This window comes from Macaca nemestrina, chromosome 10, assembly GCF_043159975.1.
Source record: "Macaca nemestrina isolate mMacNem1 chromosome 10, mMacNem.hap1, whole genome shotgun sequence".
In the NCBI taxonomy this organism is placed as follows: domain Eukaryota; kingdom Metazoa; phylum Chordata; class Mammalia; order Primates; family Cercopithecidae; genus Macaca; species Macaca nemestrina.
In genome coordinates, this window is record NC_092134.1 from 39445266 (window position 1) to 39466110 (window position 20845).

Sequence of the window (20845 nt, forward strand, 5' to 3'; positions counted from 1 at the left end):
AGTGATTCTCCTGCCTCAGCCTCCCAAGTAGCTGGGAATACAAGCATGTGCCACCATGCCTGGCTAATTTTTGTATTACTAGTAGAGACAGGGTTTCACCATGTTGGCCAGGCTGGTCTCGAACTCAACCTCAGGCAATGCACCCACCTTGGCCTCCCAAAGTGCTGGGATTACAGGCGTGAACCACCATACCAGCTGCCCATTTTTTAATTGGGTTGTTTTCTTGCTATTGAGTTTTTAGAGTTCCTCGTGTATTTTGGACATTAACTCTTTATCATATATATGGTTTGCAAATAATTTCTCCCATTCCATAGGTTACTTCTTTACTCTGTTGATTGTTTCCTGTGCAGAAGCTTTGGTTTATCCCATATGTCCCCTCTTGTATTTGTTGCCTGTGCTTTTGGGATCATATCCAAAAAATCCATTGCCCAGACCAATGTCATAGAGCATTTCCCCTAGGTTTTCTTCTAGTAGTTTCATAATTTCGGTCTTATGTTTAAGTCTTTAATATATTTTGAGTTTATTTTTATACATGGTGTGAGATGAGGGTCTAATTCCTCTGCATATCCAGTTGTTCCACCACCATTTATTGAAGAGATTGTCCTTTCTCCAGTGTGTCCTATTGGCACCTTTGTTGAATATCAATTGACCATAAATGTATGAATTCATTTCTGGACTATCTATTCTGTTCCACTGGTCTATGTGTCTGTTTTTATGCCAATACCATGCTGTTCTGGCTAGTATAGCTTTGTAGTATATTCTGAAATCAGGGAAGGTCATATGATGCCTCCAGCTTTGTTCTTCTTTGCTCAAGATTGCTTTGGCAATTCAGGGTCTTTTGTGTTCCATATAAATTTCAGAATTATTTTTTCTATTTCTATAAAATACGTCACTGGAATTTTGATAGTGATTGCACTAAATCTATAAATCACTTTGGGTAGTATTGACATTTTAACAGTATTAATTCTTTCAATCCATGAACATGAGGTTTCCTCCCATTTATTTATGTCTTCTTCAGTTTCCTTCATCAATGTTTTAATAGTTTTCATTATACAGGTTCTTCACATCCTTGGTTAAGTATTCCTAAGTATTTTTCTTTTGGTAGCTATTGAAAATGGGATTATTTCCTTGATCTCTTTTTCAAACAGTTTGCTGTTTGTGTACAGAAACACTACTGATTTTTATGTTAATTTTGTATACTGCAACTTTACTAAATTTATTAGTTCTAATAGTTTTTTGGTAGACTCTTTAGGGTTTCCTATATTTAAGATTATGTCACCTGCAAACAGGGATAATTTAACTTCTTTCTTTCTAATCTGGATACCTTTTATTTCTTTATCTTGCCTAATTATTCTGGCTGGAACCTCCAGTACTATGTTGAGTAAGAATGGTGACAGTGGGCATCCTTCCTTTGTTGCTGATCTTAAAAGAAAAAGCTTTCAGTTTTCCAATGTTGAGTATGAAGTTAGCTATGAGTTTGTCACATACAACCTTTTTTGTGTTGAAGTATACTCCTTCTATACCTAATTTGTTGAGAGATTTTATAATAAAGGGATATTGAAGTTTGTCAAATGCTTTTTCTGCATCTATTGAGATGATTATATAGTTTTTGTCCTTCATTCTGTTAATGTGGTATGTCATATTTATTGATTTGTGTATGTTAAACCATCCTGGCATCCTTTGGTCACAGTGAATGATTCCTTTACCGTGCTCTTAAATTCAGTTTGCTAGTATTTTGTTGACAATTTTTGCACTTACTTTGATCAAGAATATTGGTCTGTAATTTTCTATTCTTGTATCCTTATCTGGCTTTGATATCAAAGTAAATCCTGGCCTTCCAAATGATAAGGTCTTGTTTCTGCCATTTTGTTAACTACTTCCCAGTTGCTTTGTAGATGCTTTGTTCTTTCCTTCCTCTGGTTGTCTTTCATTGCGATTAGGTAATTTTCTCTAGTGATACCCTTCGGTCCCTTACCTTTTATCTTTTGTGTATATAACATAGGTTTTTGTTTTGTGGTTACCATTAAGCTTACAAAAAATCTTATAAATAGCCGGTTATTTTAAGTTGATAACAACTGAATTTTGATCACATACAAAAAATTCTACACTTTATTCCACCATCACTCCAACATTTTCTGTTTTTGATGGCACAATTTATGTCTTTTTGTTTTGTATATCCTTTATAAGTTGTTGTATCCATTTTAATAGTTTCATCTTTTAACCTTCAGACTAAAGACGTAAGTGATTTATGTACAATCATTACAGTATTGGAGTATTCCGAATTTGACTATGTAAGTTTTATACTTTAATATGTTTCCATGTTATGATTAACCTTCCATTTCTTTCCACTTGATGACTCCATTAGCATTTCTTGTAAAAACAGGTGTGGTGGTGATAAACTTTCTCAGCTTTATCTGGGAAAGTCTTTATCACTCTCTCCTTCACTTCTAAAGAACGGTTTTGCCAGCTACACCATTCATTGTTAGCAATTTTTTTTTCCATCAACATTTTGAACATATCATCCTACTCTCTCCTGGCCTATAAAGTTTCTGCTGAGAAATGTACTGTTAGGCTTATTGAAATTCTCTTATATTATGTTATTTGCTTCTTTTCTCCTGCTGCTGTCAGGGTCTTCTCTCTGTCTTTGATTTTTGACAGTTTATTTATAATATGGTTTAGTATAGTCTTGTTTGGATTGAATCTAATTAGAGATTTTGACCTTCCTGTACCTGGATATTATATCTTTCCCCAGATTTGGAAAGTTTTCTGCTAATATTTCTTTAAAACAGCTTTCTACCACTTTGTCTTTCTTCCTCTGCCTTAATTTCTATTACTCAAATGTTTGTTCTTTTGATGGTGTCTCATAAATATCATAAGCTTTCTTCATTCCTTTTCATGCTTTTTCTCCTCCAACTGTAATTTTAAATAACGTGTTCAAGTTTACAGATTCTTTCTTCTGCTTGATAAATTCTGCTGTTGATACTCTCTATTGCATTTTTCAGTCCATTAAGTTTTATTTCAGCTCCAGAATTTAATTTTAATTTTTACTTTAAGTTCTGGACTACATGTGCAGGATATACAGGTTTGTTACATAGGTAAATGTGTGCCATGGTTGTCAGGCCTCTGAGCTCAAGCTAAGCCATCAACAACTCCTTTCTTTCCTAAGCATGTTTAGCTACTTCTGCCTTTGGATACCTAGTTTTACCATGCTGACTAAATCATTATATGAACTCACAAAACCAAACCTAGCTGACCCCATAGATCCTAAATCCTTTTGCCACTCCTCTTTCTGTTCCTTAAAAACAGGCCTAGAAGCTGCCCCCACACTAGCTCTCCCTAACTCATCCCAACACTTTTCATTACACACAGCCAAAGTGCAGGGCTGTGTGGTTGGAGTTCTTACACAAAAGCCAGGACCACACCCTGTAGCCTTTCTGTCCAAACAACTTGACCTTACTGTTTTAGCCTAGCCCTCATGTCTGCGTGTTGTGGCTGCTGCTGCCCTAATACTTTTAGAGGCCCTCAAAATCACAAACTGTGCTCAACTCACTCTCTACAGCTCTCCTAACTTCCAAAATCTATTTTCTTCCTCACACCTGATACATACACTTTCTGCTCCCTGGCTCCTTCAGCTATACTCTTTGTTGACTCTCCCACAATTACCATTGTTCCTGGCCTGGACTTCAATCCGGCCTCCCACATTATTCCAGATACCACACCTGATCCTCATGACTGTATCTCTCTGATCCACATGACATTCACCCCATTTCCCCATATTTCCTTCTTTCCTGTTCCTCACCCTGAACACATTTGGTTTATTGATGGCAGTTCCACCAGGCCTAATCGCCACTCAGTAGCAAAGGCAGGCTATGCTATGGTATCTTCCACATCTATCATTGAGGCTACCACTCTGCCCCTCTCCACTACTTCTCAGCAAGCTGAACTCATTGCCTTAACTCAAGCCCTCACCCTTGCAAAGGGACTATGCGTCAATATTTATACTGACTCTAAATATGGCTTCCATATCTTGCACCACCATGCTGTTATATGGGCTGAAAGAGGTTTCCTCACTATCCAAGGGTCCTCCATCATTAATGCCTCTTCAATAAAAACTCTTCTCAAGGCCGCTTTACTTCCAAAGGAGTCATTCACTGCAAAGGCCATCAAAAGGCATCAGATCCCATTGCTCAGGACAACGCTTATGCTGATAAGGTAGCTAAAAAAGCAGCTAGCATTCCAACTTATATCCCTCATGCCAGTTTTTCTCCTTCTCATCGGTCACTCCCACCTATTTCCCCACTGAAACTTCCACCTATCAATCTCTTCCCACACAAGACAAATGGTTCTTAGACCAAGGAAAATATCTCCTTCCAGCATCACAGGTCCCTTCTATTCTATTGTCATTTCATAACCTTTTCCATGTAGGTTACAAGCCGCTAGCCTGCCTCTTAGAACCTCTCATTTCCTTTCCATCATGGAAATCTGTCCTCAAGGAAATCACTTCTCAGTGTTCCATCTGCTATTCTACTACCCCTCAGGGATTGTTCAGGCCCCCTCCCTTCCCTACACTTCAAGCTCAGGGATTTGCCCCCGCCCAGGACTGGCAAATTGACTTTACTCACATGCCTCGAGTCAGGAAACTAAAATACCTTTTGGTATGAGTAGACACTTTCACTGGATGGGTAGAGGCCTTTCCCACAGGGTCTGAGAAGGCCACCACGGTCATTTCTTCCCTTTTGTCAGATATAATTCCTCGGTTTGGCCTTCCCACCTCTATACAGTCCGATAACGGACTGGCCTTTATCAGTCAAATCACCGAAGCAGTTTCTCAGGCTCTTGGTATTCAGTGGCGCCTGGTTTTACTTCAAACTGCCACCTTTAAGTCTCTCTTTAAGTGTATAGAAGATCTTCAGTGACAAAGTACACTCCAATACTTTCACCCTGATTAAGTCCTATTCTTTACTTTTATACTCACTCTTATTCTCATTCCCATTCTTATGCCACCCTCTACCTCTCCCCAGCTATCTCCACCACACTATCAAACTCACACTCTCCTAGCCGTTTCTAATCCTTCTTTAACAAACAATTGCTGGCTTTGCATTTCTCTTTCCCCCAAAATCGCTGAGGCCTCGACTTACTCACTGCTAAAAAAAGAGGACTCTATATTTTTAAATGAAGAGTGTTGTTTTTACCTAAATCAATCTGGCCTGGTCTATGACAACACAAAAAAAACTCAAGCCCAAAAACTCACCAACCAAGCAAACAGTAACATTGAACCCCCTTGGACACTCACTAATTGGAAGTCCTGGATACTCCCAATTCTTAATCCTTTAATACCTATTTTTCTCCTTCTTTTATTCAGACCTTGTGTCTTTCATTTAGTTTCTCAATTCATACAAAACCGCATCCAGACCCATCACCAATAATTCTATACAACAAATGCTCCTTCTAACAACCCCACAATATCACCACTTACCCCAAAATCTTTCTTCAGTTGAATCTCTCCCACTGTAGGTTCCCACGCCGCCTCTAATCCTGCTTGAAGCAGCCCTGAGAAACATCACCCATTATCTCTCCATACCACCCCCCAAAATTTTTGCTGCCCCAACACTTTACCACTATTTTGTTTTATTTTTCTTATTAATATAAGAAGACAGGAATGGCAGGCCTCTGAGCCCAAGCTAAGCCATCATATCCCCTGTGACCTGCGCGTATACATGCAGATGGCCTGAAGCAACTGAAGATCCAATTTGTGAGATCCACCCCCTGCCCCCAAAACATTGCTCTTAACTCCACCGCCTATCCCAAAACCTATAAGAACTAACGATAATCCACCACTCTTTGCTGACTCCTTTTTCAGACTCAGCCCACCTGCACCCAGGTGAAATAAACAGCCATGTTGCTCACACAAAGCCTGTTTGGTGGTCTCCTCAAATGGACATGTGAGACAATGGTGGTTTGCTGCACCTATCAACCCATCAGCTAGGTATTAAGCCTGCATGCATTAGTTATTTCTCCTAATTCAGCTCCAGAATTTCTATTTAACTTTTTAAAATAATTTCAATCTGTTAAATTTCTCATTTTGGTCATTTATTATTTTTCTGACTTCATGCAATTATTTCTCTGTATTTTCTTGAAGTTAGCTACCAGGTAGGCTGCTCTTACAGACCAGCTAGTGTGACAGTCACTTCAACTCCACTGAAGTCTGAATCTCAGCCTTAGAGGTGGGGAGGGCCCTTAGTAACTGTATCCTGCACTACCTTTCAACCTCAGAAAAAGTAGCTTCTGCCATTTGTGATTTCTGTATTACTTAGAGACCTCTTTTACCCCATTTAGTGGTCAACCATGGTTTGCTTTTCACCAGTTAAAAATTCTTTATATTGGCCGGGCATGGTGGCTCATACCTGTAATCCCAGCACTTTGGGAAGCCAAGGTGGGCAGATCACCTGAGGTCAGGAGTTCGAGACCAGCCTGGCCAACATGGTGAAACCTCGTCTCTACTAAAAATATAAAAAGTAGCCAGGCGTGGTGGGGGGCACCTGTAATCCCAGCTACTCGGAAGGCTGAGGCAGGATAATTGATTGAACCCGGGAGGTGGAGGTTGCAGTGAGCCAGGATCGCGCCATTGCACTCTAGCCTGGGTGACAAGAGTGAAACTCCGTTTCAAAAAAAAAAAAAAAAAGAAAGAAAGAAAAAAATTATTTATATTAAGTTTTCCCTATTTAAATTACTGTGTGGTTTCTGTCTCCTGAATGAATCATGACTGGCACATGACGGAGTAAAAGGGCTCAAACAAATATGAAAGGCCTGAAAAGGCACATTTGTTGGTAGCACATGACTAATTAATAATAAAGAGACTGAAAGGGAAGAGATATGTTTAAAAACTAAATTAACAAAAATGTCCATGTCAATCACATTCAAAACCTTTATTTTACCTAATCATATTTCTTAGAAAACATCTTTTGTTTTCTTTGGTATTTTTAAAAATTTGGTAACTGTTAAAAAAGAGACTGACATACACATAATGAAAATGCCCAGATATATGTGAGACCTGAGGCAAGCAAAGGTCAGAAAATAAAGAAGCTGCAGCTAGCCCAGGTCAGGTCATCTAAGCCATGTGACTCCAATCAGATCTAAAAACTGGTAGTAGATTGACAGAGACAGGACTCTAGTGATTAGAAGCATAGACCGTGAGCCAGACTGTCAGTGTTCGAACCTCAGCTCTGCTACTGCCAAGCTGTGTGACCTTGAGCAATTTATCTAACACCTTAGTCTCCTCATCTGTGAAATGCAAATAACAGTAGTACCTACTTCAAAGGGGCATTATGATGATAAAGTGAGTTTATATATCTAAAGTCCTTAGGCCAGTACCCAATTCAAATTCTCTTTCTAAACCTTCTCTTTACATTGACATTCTCAATCCATTTTTCTTCCCCAATATATTCTGATTTTGGAAAGGTTTAAGGAGACCTATGCTGCTCCAAAAACTGCTCTCCAGTGTTTATCTACCACCTTTGGTCCTCAACCTGGGCCTTGCTGTGTGAAGAAGATGTAGAGCATCTTCCTCCCTTAAACAGCTATCATTTTTTTTCCAGGCCCATGGGCGTGAGACCTAGTCAATCCAAAAAGGAGGAGGATGACACAGTAGACAACTTTTGCTTCAATCAGCTTTTCACCTCTCTCTTTTGGAACTTCCTTTCCCCACTTCAGGTGATTCTGGTGTCCTAGGGGAAGGGCTCATGACCCTTCCTTCAGGTTTGGCCAATAGTCTGAATCTGGAGGCAAGGTACAGTGTAGAAACTTGATTGGAGATGACCATCTGATGGCCTGAGATCCCCAACTGTTGCCTCATTCCTGCCCTTATTAAGCCCTGAAACCTTTATCATTCCCTCAAAGATGTGAACTACCCAACATATTTCAGAGAGATTCCTATTTTTATGTTATACAAAGTTCTACTATTTGAACAGAAGAACCCATATGCATGCTGTTAGACTTGGATATCCCTTCCTTTCCTCATCTATAAAGTGTTTCTAAGATCCCTTCCAGCTCTAACCTTCTATAGTTCTAGTAACAGGACAAGTCACTGCAGATACGCTCTACTTGATCTCTAATTCTCCACAGCAACTTCACCATTACTATTCAGCACCCACAGACCTTATCAACAAATGGTAGAATTAAGAGATGCTTTTAAAGTCTTTTATTTAGGTTATAAAACCACAAGCCTCTCATTTGCCACTTAGTACATCTCAGCGGTATTATTTTGGTAATGGTATTGCCACCCTCTCTGCTACGGTGCTGAGCATAAATAGATATAGAACATGAACATTTCCAGGAATTGTCAACTTGGCACTTCTTAGAAGGAGTTAAAATTTCTTTCATAACATTAACAAAATAAAGCCTAGGAGTAAAACCTGCCCCAAACTTCTTCTAGAAACTACATTCCTTTTCAATTAAAATTTACTGTTTAAAAAAACACAACATACCTTTTTTTCTTTTTTTTAGTCTGGGGGAAATGCCCCCAAAGAATAGTATATATACACTCCTTACTGCTTAAACTGAGGAATAAGTATAAACACAGCTGCCTATTAAAATTATGTAAAGCAAACATTCCCACAGCTAGCTACAACAGCAGCCTACAAGTCTGAACTATACCCATAAAAAGAGAACACTACCTTGCTATGCATTTGGTGAAACTCTGAAGCTGCATCACCAGAAAAGCTGGTTATTGGAACTGACGGCTTTAGATAGCATGATTTAAGAGCTGCAAAAGTGGGACTGGATTCCAGTATCAGGGGAGCCAACACACTATCTCCTGATCACAGCCAAGGAGATTTAGTCCTTTTCTTTTTTACTCTCAAAGTAGCAAGTTGAAATGGGAGAGATTCAGGGGCTCTGTTCCATGACCCCTCCCCGCCATATGGTCTTCCATTAGAGCCTAGCCTTCCCCCAACAACAACAACAAAAAAAGCATAAAATGAGAGATAGGAGAGAGAGATACCAACCAGGAATCAGCCTTAGGACAAGAGGCAAGAAAGAGAAAGGCTTCTGAGTCTGTGTGTCTGGAAGAAACTGAAAGTGGGGGAATTCCTGAAGAAGAATGAGGGTGATGGGCTCTGGAACAGCCACAGGTTATCAGAATTAGGAAGAGGAGAAAACTGAATGCCAGGAAAGTGCTTCTATAGGATATGAATCAGTAGGCTTTGAAGTCAAATTTGACCTTATGTGTGTGACTTTCAGCAAGTTGTTTAACATTTCTATGTTTACATTTTCTCATCTGTTCAAAAGGGTAATAACATCACCTCCCTCATCAAGTTATTGTCAGAATTAAATGAATTAATAAACACAAAGGGCTTAAAATATAGCTGGCAGACAGTAAGTCCCCATGAGCTACTATGACTGATTATTTTACTGATGTTAGCTGAAGTTCTTTGTGAGACACAAAAGACACAAAGACTGATTTTTTTTTTTTTTTAGACAGGATCTCACTCTGTTACCCAGGATGGAAAGTGCTCTTGGCTCACTGCAACCTCCACCTCCTGGGTTCAAGCGATTCTTGTGCCTCAGCCACCCAAGTAGCTGGGATAACAGGCATGTGCCACCATGCCTGGCTACTTTTTGTATTTTTAGTAGAAACAGGGTTTTGCCATGTTGCCTAGGCTGGTCTTGAACGCTGACTTCATGTGTTCCTCCCACCTTGGTCTCCCAAAGTGTTGGAATTACAGGCATGAGCCAATGCACCCGGCCTGAAATTCGTTTTTAATTACAAACAAAGACCATAAGCAGACAGCCAGCCAGTCCGAAAGACTAAGCCAGTCCCACTCTTCCCAACTGGCCATTTGTCTCTCCTTCTCTCTTCCATCCTCAAGCCATCTTCGGCTCACTTTTTAACTGAGAGGAACATGCAACTCGTTCTTCAGCAGGAGATTCTGTCTCCATTTGGACATAACCTGATCTACAGAGCACAAGGTACTGCATGTAGTTTGTAATGACTGTACTAAACGATGTGAATAGCAATAAAAATAATTCCCAAATTCAAATTCACCAGCAATCCAAAATCCTCCAATTTTTGCCTCACGTGTGTAGCCTATATATCCCCATAGAGCTCTAATGGATTTTAATGTTGGTAGTAGCATCTCCCACTGTATGGAATCTGAGATTCTGGAACATTCTTGAGCAACAATGCTCAGGAAATTCAAGGAATAAAAGAATTTGCGAACTAATATCCCTCTACACCCTGATTCCCACCACCTTTCCATCTGGTGCTACCTGAAAATAAGAACAATGCTTCAAGCCAGTACACAGCTTTGGGAAGCAAGAACTTGGAAGCAATGAATGAGGAAGGAGGCACGCCCCTAGCCAGCTGGTCAGATCTCAAGGTTCTCAACCCTGGCTGCAATTTAAGATGACCTCAGGAAGCATGTGTACGCGTGCCTGGCTTACTCACGGGCATGCCCGTGTGTGCCTTTAACATCATTGCCTAGACCCCACCCTCCAGAGATTGTTTAAGGGATTCACCTGGAGTAGAGCCCAGGCATCAGCAGTTTTGTAAAAGCTCCCCAGGTGATTCCAAAGCATAGCCACAGTTGAGAAACACTGAGTTAAATCAACCCTGATGGTCAATACAGTGTCTCATGCAGCCGAATGATCTCTATGTACACAGAAGGGAGAAAAAAAGAGTCAGAATTTCTAAGTGAAAAGAATACCAAATACATGTTTTAAAGTGAAATGGAGGCATCTTTGCTGGGGCAAGACCTGTCACATGTTTGCTATTCCTAGAAAGACCTGGAATTAGCTGCCAACAGATGCATTATTTCATCAGTCCCATAAATACTTGATAAAAGTCTTCCGCTTTTCCTTTATGTCAGCCTTGCAGAGGTAGGGAGAAAAAAATCTTCTGATAGAATGCAGTACTGAACGATCATCATTTCCTTTTAAATGATTAAAATTAGCATTCATAAAAATAAAATATTTTAGTAAAATCTCATTCCAGCATACCTCTAAAGGCCCTTGGAAATTATCCTCTTAAAATGAAAAAAAAAAAAAAATGACTTAGTACAATTTTTTAAAAGGCTCTTTCAATTATTAACACTGAAGCATAATACAATTCCATTTCAAACTCAGCGGGAAGCCAAGATTGCGCAGCAGAAAAGTTCTAAATCAAGAGTTGCAAGGCCTGGATTCTAGTCCCAGTAATAAATTACATTAACTAGCTGTGTGATCATGGGCAAGTTGACTTAATCTCCCTAGGCCTCTGTTTTCTCAGAGAAAAATTAGATGATCTGTGAGTCCCACCCAGTTCTAAAATTCATAATACCAGCATATGGCTCCATCTTGCTGACTTTGTTTCACTAGCAAGTAAATGTGTTTAAAATTTAGAGAACTTATGAATTTTGAAATTCTAGTTAATTTAACCAGTTCCTGTCACTGTGCATAAATTGAAAGAGCAAAACTGTGAAGCATCATGAATACAGCTCTATCTTCTATCTATACTAGAACTGGAGCCTTCCTGCTTTATGCCAGCCAGGTGAGAGGCTCCTCCCCCAAATGCTTGTCTTTGCTTTTCAAATTAAAAAAAATATGATAAAAAGCAACTTTTGGTCACATCCTCACACCATTTTCTTTTTCTTTTTGTTTGTTTTTTGAGATTGAGTCTCACTCTGTTGTCCAGGCCAGAGTTCAGTGCCACAGTCTCTGTTCACTGCAACCTCCGCCTCCCAGGTTCAAGTGATTCTCCTGCCTTAGCCTCCCTAGTAGCTGGGATTATAGGCACGTGCCACCACGCCCAGCTAATTTTTGTATTTTTAGTAGAGACGGGGTTTCATCATGTTGGCCAGGCTGGTCTCTAACTCCTGACCTCAAGTGATTCACTCGCCTCAGCCTCCCAAAGTGCAGGGATTACATGCATGAGCCACCATGCCCAGCCATTATTTCCTTTTTTTTTTTTTTTTTTTGAGACAAATCACTCTTGTACCCCAGGCTGGAATGCAATGGCACAATCTCGGCTCACTACAATCTCCGCCTCCTGGATTCAAGTGATTCTCCTGCCTCAGCCTCCCTAGTAGCTAGGATTACAGGCACCTGCCACCACACCTGACGAATTTTTGTATTTTAAGTAGAGATGGGAGTTTTACCATGTTGGCCAGGCTGGTCTCAAACTCCTGACCTCAGGTGATCTGCCCGCCTCAGCCTCCCAAAGTGCTGGGATTACAGGCGTGAGCCACCGTGCCCGTCCTATTTTCTTATAGTCTCCTTTATGTTGACGCATTTCTACTTAAATATAAGTAATGTTTTTTCCTAAATAATTTGGTATACTTTCAATCTTATTTCCTATTCAATACTCCTATGTAACTTTTTTTCTTTTTATTTTCAGTTGATACATAATACTTGTACATATTTATGGGATACGGGGTGATATTGCAATACATGCATACAATGTGTAATGATCTTATAAGGGCAATTAGTACATCCATCACCTCAAACATTTATTCTTTCTTTGTGTTGGGAATATTCAAAATCCTTTCTTCTAGCATTTTGAAAACATATAATAAATTCCTGTTAACCATATTCACCCTACAGTGCTAGGACATTAGAACTTATTCCACCTATCTAGCTGTAATTTTGTATCCATTAACCAACCTCCCCTATGCTTGCCTCCCTCATACCCTTCCCAGTCTCTAATAACCACAATTCTACTCTCTAAAAATACATGTATTTTTAAAAGTAACTTCATAAATAGAAAAGTTTTGCTTGCCATAAATGGAAGGAAGCCATTAAGTTGACACACACAAAAAAAGCAATACAACTAGATTCTAGCTAAATACTGTTGCCCAGAGCCTTTAAGCATGAGGACCTCTTATCATTCTTACATGAACTGAAACAGAAATAGAAAGGAAATAACTTTCTCATCGTGTAATTCAAGATTACCTAATCCCACATCCACATATCAACTAAAGTCATGCTAGGAGTCACCCAAGATCACGGCTGCACACACATCTCACATGTTGAGAAGCGCAGCAAACGGTAGCCACTGAGCCTCTGCTGATGTGGAATGTGATTCATCCCAGGGAGGAAGGTGTCTTATTAGCCACATTGTCACCTGTGGCTCCCACTCGACTTCCTGTGTATTTGTGGTCCCCTCTATCTGAAAGCTCTCCTCCCTGTATCAACTCTGCGGCCAAACTCAGTTCTCTGCTCAGTGTCCCCTCATCAGAGAGGCTTTTCCTGACCACGCCCACCACCACACACACTGCTTCTCTTCATAGCGCTCTTCACCACCAAATGTTATTTATTCATTTGCTGATTATCTGTCCCTGCCCTTATCCCCTTCCACTACTAGAATACAGTGAACTCCATGAAAACAAGGGCTTTGTTTTGCTTACTGTTATATCTCCAGCACCTACTGTCTTGCACAGGGGTCCCCAACCCCCATACCGGTCCGTGGCCTATTAGGAACCGGGCTGCACGGCAGGAAGTGGCGGGCAAGCGAGGATTACTACCTGAGCTCCGCCTCCTGTCGGATCAGCAGCGGCATTAGACTCTCATAGGAGCGTGAACCTGTTGTGAACTGCGCATGCCAGGGATCTAGGTCGCAGGCTCCTTATGAGAATCTAACGCCTGGTAATAATCTAAGGGAACAGTTTCATCCCAAAACCATCATTCCCCCCAATTCCCCCACTGGTTGAAAATTGTCTTCCACAAAACCAGTCCCTGGTGCCAAAAAGGTTGGGATCCTCTGATCTAGCACATGGTCGATACTCAGCAAATATTTGCTGGATGAACGCATGAATGCCCTTAGCTGATCTGGAGATCCTCCATTTGTCTTTGTATACCCAGCACCCGCATGCGGTAGGTCCTCAGGAAGTATATGAACATCGGGCTGGGTATACACAGAAATCTGGGCTCTCTGCAGACTCTCCGCTTCCCAGAGGGAAGGGTCTAGATATGGATGCTGATCCACTGTTCTCGCTGTAGCACACAGGAGCCACTGGCGAACACTACTCAGCCACAGTGGAAGCACGTGGATAGACCGCAAGCTAGATACACTGAGATCAACACTGAACTTCCATGCAGAGCAAGGTCAATTACATGGTATGATTGGAGGAAACTATGAAAAGAATCCCAAGCTAGAAACCTCTCTAATAAACCCATCACAATATCTAAAATGTCTGCCATTAAGAGCTCAGTGACTTCAGCTGCATCCAAGGATGCAACTCAGAGCTAGAGTGTATCTCAGGAGGGCGGCAGGTGTGGTTCTGCGTCGTCAGTCAAGGCTGGCGCCACAAGGGGCAGGCAGAGCCCTGGAGCCCACAGGTAGAGGGGAAACGGACTAGCCAGTCCTGCGCACCGCTGCTGTAGGAGCCACCAGGGAGTCCAGTGCACAGAGTCTATGGGGAGGACAAGGTCAAGTCCAGAAGATTGAAGCAAGTGTCAGCTTAGGGACAGCCATTCCAACAGGCTCGAGTTGAGACATTCAATGCTGATGCTGGAGACACTGAGCTGTGTTCCCAGAGCTCTGTTCTTCGCTGTCGCGTCACTAAGAAGATATAAAGCAGGAATCAAACCAACGGAGGAGAGAAAAACAAAAGCACTTCCAAGCTTAAAGGAAGACTGGGGTAAAAGGCAGAGTTACCAGGCAGAGAATCATGGCAGACACCCAGACCCACAGCCAGGGCCAACACAGTGGAACAGGGGGTCCTGTGGCCCAGGAGTCACTCCCACCATGATTTACGCTGAGTCCCACCAGACGGGGAGGCTGGGCTGCCATCAACCTCCTTTCCAGATCCAGATTAGCTCAGGCACTGGAGGGAGTTGTCAGCGTGGACAGGCCCCATGAGCAGTGAGAAGCCAGGCAGGCAGGCACAGGCTGCCTTCACTCAGATACAGCACTGTCTCTATCTCCTAAATGACCCGACAGGAGCCCACAGAGGATCTCCAACTGATCTAATGTCTAGTATGTGACCTTAGCCAGAGAGAAAAACCATGAAGTGTTCTTTCCATGGTGCCAAGGTGGATTAAGTCATTTTATCACCAGAATTCCTCTTTTAAAAGGTAAGAGTCGTCACAGGGTGAGAAAAACACAAAACCAATGATCCATTAACAACTTTAACAACTTAGACCTTTTTTTTTTTCCTAACAGAGATTCGGAGACCAGTCACCTAGGCAGATTCTGAGAGAATCAAAAGGTTTAGGGTGTTTTTGTATGCTTTGACATTTGATGGGGGTGGGGTTCAGAAGAGTAGAGAAGAACACGATACATTTCAATACTCTAAAAAAATTACATCCAGCACGTAAGTAAAAAGCAACTAACCAGGATCAATCACCAAAATAAAGCCTCTCAGACAGCTCAAAATTTACAAGTGAAACAACAAAAATTAAAACAACAAACCAATAAAGGAGAAACCAAGCATCTCTGGGAAGACCAATACAAGAAAACTTTAATAAGATAAAATCAGTTCATTCTTAGAGAAGGACCAACCTCTTGGCTAAAAAGAAGGCTATTCCTTCCCATTTGTTCTCAAGGCCTCCCAAGAGAAGACTACTGAAGCCTTACAAATTAATTAATAAGTATGATCAAAATGAGGAAAAGGTAAGAAGAGTTTAATGTGTACATACATTAAGAGGTTAATGAGTACACACATTCTCCTGTAGTCTAGTTCCTCAAAACTCAAAGATATCTTTACAAAAATGTAAGTGGACTATTTTAAATCTTATTAAAATTCCTCTATTACAACACTGGAGAAGCACCGGGGGCTTAGGCAGTAGGTTCTGGATTTCTTTTTTATAGGGATGTTAAATTGAAGGAATTTCAACTCCGATACTCTTCCCAGGATTTACAAAAGAACAAAACCTAGGTTTCCAATTCAGTAAATCCCGATTTAATTTTAGAATTAAAATATTGCCACCAATTAAATTACTTTAAACATTTAAAAAATATTTTAAGGTCTGAAACAAGAGAAGGTGTTAACTATCAAGTTTCAATGCATCATTTCTTCCATTGCTTCCACCCTTTCCTTTACATATATCTTTACATATATATATACATACACACACACACACACCCCTCTGGAACTTATGGTATACAGGATTTTCAAACACATATGAAGATTTTAAAAGTGATTTTTAGGAGATAGAAAACTATACAGTGAAGAAGTGAATGAATGATAAACCCCCAATTCAGGGCTTTTCACTGAGTGGGGGTTGGGAATGAGACAAGATTGGGAAGGAGTGCCCAGGGTTCTTAAAGGCAATCGTAATATTATTTTTCTTAAACTGAGTGATGGGGAGATGGGTGTTCACTGTACCATTATTCTCCATATCTTACTTGTATTTTGTAATATTATTTAAAATAGTCAATATTTAATAAATACAAGTCTTTTTTAAAAGAGTTTATATGCTTGTCACTGTGGAAGATATTGAAAGACATATATAAATCAAATCCTCACTTCAGAATGTTTTTTTCAATAGCAGTGTTACTCAATAAAAAGTAAAACAATTATGACTGTACAAATTTGTTCCAGAGCCAACATTCTACGGAATTAACAAATCTTGAGAAAAACCTTATTTTTCTAAACTTCTACACAGATATGCTCAAGTTTTTCCCATTATGTACTGCTTCATTCTGTTTGCTTTTTTAAAAAGCTATTTTTCCTTAGCTTCTCTGTAACTTTCATCACTTTGTAAAAAAAAAAAGCATTAATTCTTTCTAACTCTCTGAATGAATCCAAATAAATAAAAATGGGGTTATGGCCAAGCATGGTGGTTCACACCTGTAATCCCAGCACTTTGGGAGGCCGAGGTGGGCAGATCACCTGAGGTCGGGAGTTTGAGACCAGCCAGACCAACACGGAGAAACCCCATCTCTACTAAAAATACAAAATTAGCCAGGCATGGTGGCGCATGCCTGTAATCCCAGCTACTCGGGACGCTGAGGCAGAAGAATTGCTTAAACCCAGGAAGAGGAGATTGCAGTCAGCCGAGATTGCACCATTGCACTGCAGCCTGGGCAACAAGAGTGAAACTCCATTTCAAAAAAAAAAATGGTATTATGTCTCTATGAATGACATACAACAGCATGATTTGTATCACCCAAAATGACCATAAAATTAAATTCAGTATTTTGATAGTGAAAGGCTTTCAGTTCACCTGTTCTGTTGTTTCCAACTATATGATGCCAGCAGAAACCTCTTAAGTCAAATATCAGGAAAGCACCAATAATTTTTAACATTTCTCCAACTCTATGTTATCTATTCTGCTTTCAATAAAGTCATAAAAACATCTTAGACACATTTTGTTCAGACACGTGGAGTATTTAATTTTGTAAGGATAATCCAAGCAGTGAATTCCAGTGGTCCTCAAAAGCCAGCTATTTCTAATATTTCAAAAAGCCTAAAGATATATTTACCTGTAATGAGCCCAGGCTAGGAATGAAAATACTTTTGCTTTTTCCACTGGGATCTTACCAGGTCTTCCTAAAGTTAGCTGGCTATCTCATGCTGATCAGGTATTCAGACATATGTCAAAATATGAGGTCCATGGAGCAAAAATAGTAAAAGTGGTCTTATTATCAGTATTCATTTTTTTTTAATCAGTATTTTAAAAATAGCAACCATGAAGCCTGGGGCCCACTAAACCAGAATAGTTCTATCACTGTTATCACAAACCCCAGAGAACCTTGATTCTCTAACTTTGTTAAAAATTTGCAAGTCACCTTTCAATTACTTTTTTTTTCAATTTTTAATTTTTCCCAGTTCAGTTCTCTGCCCCTCCATCTTTGTAAAACAGAGTCAAGGGAAGTTAAGAAGAAGCAAGTGTTTCCATATCACATCTTCTTCCTGCTACAAGCCAGGCTAACAGAACCAGAACTGTTTCTCTCTTCTCCAGCTTCCAATTCTCCTTCAAATTAAACTGAGACCCTCCCCAAACTATTGCTCTTTGCAAAATTAAATACTCCGGTGTCTGAACAAAAGCTAAACTAAAAAGGACACTTTAAACGAATAACCTTTAAAAACAAACTAAGTCAGCCTTCAAAATAATCCCCTTTGGCCACATGGGACAGCCCAGGGGACAGGTACAGGGCTTTCCTTCCTAGAGGCTGTCTCCTCCTCCATGAATCTGACCTTTTCCAGCTGGTAGCTCTGGCACCTCACAAATCACTTGTCAGTAGGCCGAATGCCTGCTTTCCCATCTGCACTTTCCAAATGGTTCCTGATGCCAACGGCTGAGATATGACCTGACTCTCTGATGAGAACATGCTTCCCAAGTGACATGCCAGGTTTCCCTGGAAGCATTTCTAAATGCATTCTCTGAGCTCCCTCCCTCACCTCCCAGTCACGGTTCATTCTTCCTTCCCTGCACTTCCTAATGCCACCTCCTGATCCTATGCCTCTAATGTCATGTCCCTTCAGTCCCAACTCCTTACCCACTTTCATCAACCGTTGACCCTTGTCCTGCCTTACGTCCCAACTTGAAATCCAAAGGGCGGAGTTCTGGCTAGGTGTGGTGGCTCACGCCTGTAATCCCAGCACTTTGGGAGGCTGAGGTGGGTGGATCACCTGAGGTAAGGAGTTCGAGACCAGCCTGGCCAACATGGTGAAACCTCATCTCTACTAAAAATACAAAAATTAGCAGGGCGTGGTGGCGTAAGTCTGTATTCCCAGCAACTCGGGAGGCGAAGGCAAGTGAATTGCTTGAACCCAGGAAGCAGGGGTTGCAGTGAGCCGAGATCACGCCTAGCGAGATCACTGCACTCCAGCCTGGGTGACAGAGCGAGACTCTGTTTCAAAAACAAACAAACAAATAAACAAACCAAAAAGCAAAGGGCATAATTACAACATTTTGGAGCTGGTTTGAAGTGATCTTTCTGAGGCCTACCTGCAGGTAGGTCGGTCATGGCCTCTTTCCTTGCCTTCTTCAGCTTCTCCCTGACCCAGGGAAACTCCTGTAGGGAATCTAGGAATGTATCGAATGCTTTAGGGCCCCTGGAAGGTAGGATATCCAGCAGGAGCATTGTTTTCCGGAGGCCTGTGGTTTGAGCATTGATTTCTTGAACATGGTTTTCCGTCAAGATTCCCTCCTGGTAGAGGTACTGAAGAACCAGTCCCTCCACCAACACCTCTGCACCCAGCTCCAGGCGAAGTGAGCGGAGTACTTGCTTGTCTCTGGCCTCCATTTCTCCCTGGAAAGAGCCGAAATCACAGCTCAAATTACAGACATGCTGATGTGGCCCGAAAGACAGTGTCACTGCAATGTAAGTTCCTTCAGGTCAGGCATATCTTCAAACCGTGGCAGAGTGCCAGGTCATGGTATTTAATTCACGAGTTAAGCCAAGCGAAGTTAACTTTGAATGTTTCCTAACATAATGAACAACACTGAAGATGAATCATCTTTTCTGTTCCTGCTTTTCACACAGTGGGGTCCCAGCTCAATTCCTCGTTCAATAAAGAAATTTGGAAAAAGAAAAAAAAAAAGTGGGTCAGAGACCCTTCCGAAAAAGCAATTTTTATCTGAAGATTACAGAGCAGCATTAATTTTAACATGCTGGAGAAGAAATCGTGGTTTTATTTTAACATTGCCCTCATCAGACCTGCACCACCACCACCACCAACCACCACCACCACCACCACCACCACCACCACGGCAGAAACTGCCAAAGTGGGCGCAGGTGTCCCTTTTTTGATCACAAGTATTTGCAAAACCTGATCAGTAACAGGAGTGCAGGACAGAAATCAGCAGGAACAGAGTTTAAGGCTCTTTTCGTTAAAAGTCCTCTACACCATCACCTTTAAGAAAATTGTTGTTTGTGCCCAGTCTACAATAAACCTTACACAATATATAGTCACAGACTCCATTCCTTCCCACTAAGAATTCCGAATCTCCAGCACAACACTGTCGTGGCCACACATGCATGGGACATTTTATGGGATTTTTTTTCTTTAAAACACCCCAGCGCCGGTCAGTAGCCAGGCACAATTTGAAGGTGCAGTTCCACCACCCCTGCACCCATGTGCTGTGGCTTGGTTGTGTGTAAGGCAGTGAAGGTCAAGTGACCGGGAAGGCAGGTAGGGATGACATATGCGGCTTCAGATACACCCGGGCAGTACGACCACGGCTGGGCGACACCCGATCCCACACTCCCCCTCGCAACCCTGCAAAGTTTAGGAGGTGACAGGTGAGGAGGGGGAGGTGTTCACATTTGGCGGTGAGCGCCCATTGGGAACTTTTTAAAAAGTCTCTGCCTCGGCCGCTGAAATCCTTGTATCAAACAGGAAGACTACGGGCGGTTTCTGCCGCAATTTGACCCGCTAAAGAGGGAGTGCTGGGAATGAACTTAAGAGCGGACCAAGGGGAGAGCGGGCCTCCGGCACTACCGCAGCCACCCAGCCTTGGCCCGGATCGGAAATGCAGAGCAAGTTAGTGGGGCGGGGAAGCCCCCGCAGGGCCCAGGTCGCAGACGCTACAATGCAGGGCTTTCAAGAAAAAATGGATTCCTGTTACTTACGTCTGCAACCACGTATCTTTGGGGCGGGGGAGAAAAACTGCAACCGGAATCCTGACTGTTAGGGAATCTGCCCCATAAACACCATCTTTGTTAAAGGCGAAAACCCTAAACAGGAAGTGTTGACACCATCTTTGTTGAGGGCAAGCACAGGAAGTGCTGTCGCCATTTTTATTGAGTGTTCAAGGGTCGGATCGAAGCTCTTCCCGCCATGTTTACTGTGGGTAAACAATTCAATCACGGGGAGGTGGACAACAGTAGCGTCACTTAGAGGGTATCTAAGTAATGGAGTCATTGAATCATTGCATTTTAACACAGTAACTACACCAGGGCCCTACACACAATTGACAT

At 41.5% G+C, this 20845-nt stretch overlaps 1 protein-coding gene across 17 annotated transcripts in view; it reads right to left on the reverse strand.

Annotated features, from left to right (window-relative positions):
• LOC105483702 (CASP2 and RIPK1 domain containing adaptor with death domain) overlaps positions 1-20644 on the reverse strand; it is a 179153-nt gene extending 158509 nt beyond the window's left edge. For all 17 annotated transcript variants that reach the window (XR_011608968.1, XR_011608967.1, XR_011608964.1 and 14 more), the window contains exons 1-2: positions 20498-20644; positions 18871-19174 (exon numbers count right to left, since the gene is read on the reverse strand). Coding sequence is in view for 11 of the 17 variants with exons in the window: in XM_011744693.3 (XP_011742995.1) it covers positions 18871-19168 (298 nt within the window). In the remaining 6 variants the exon portion in view is untranslated. The remainder of the gene's footprint in view (positions 1-18870; positions 19175-20497) is intronic.
• Between the last annotated feature and the right edge of the window lie 201 nt (positions 20645-20845).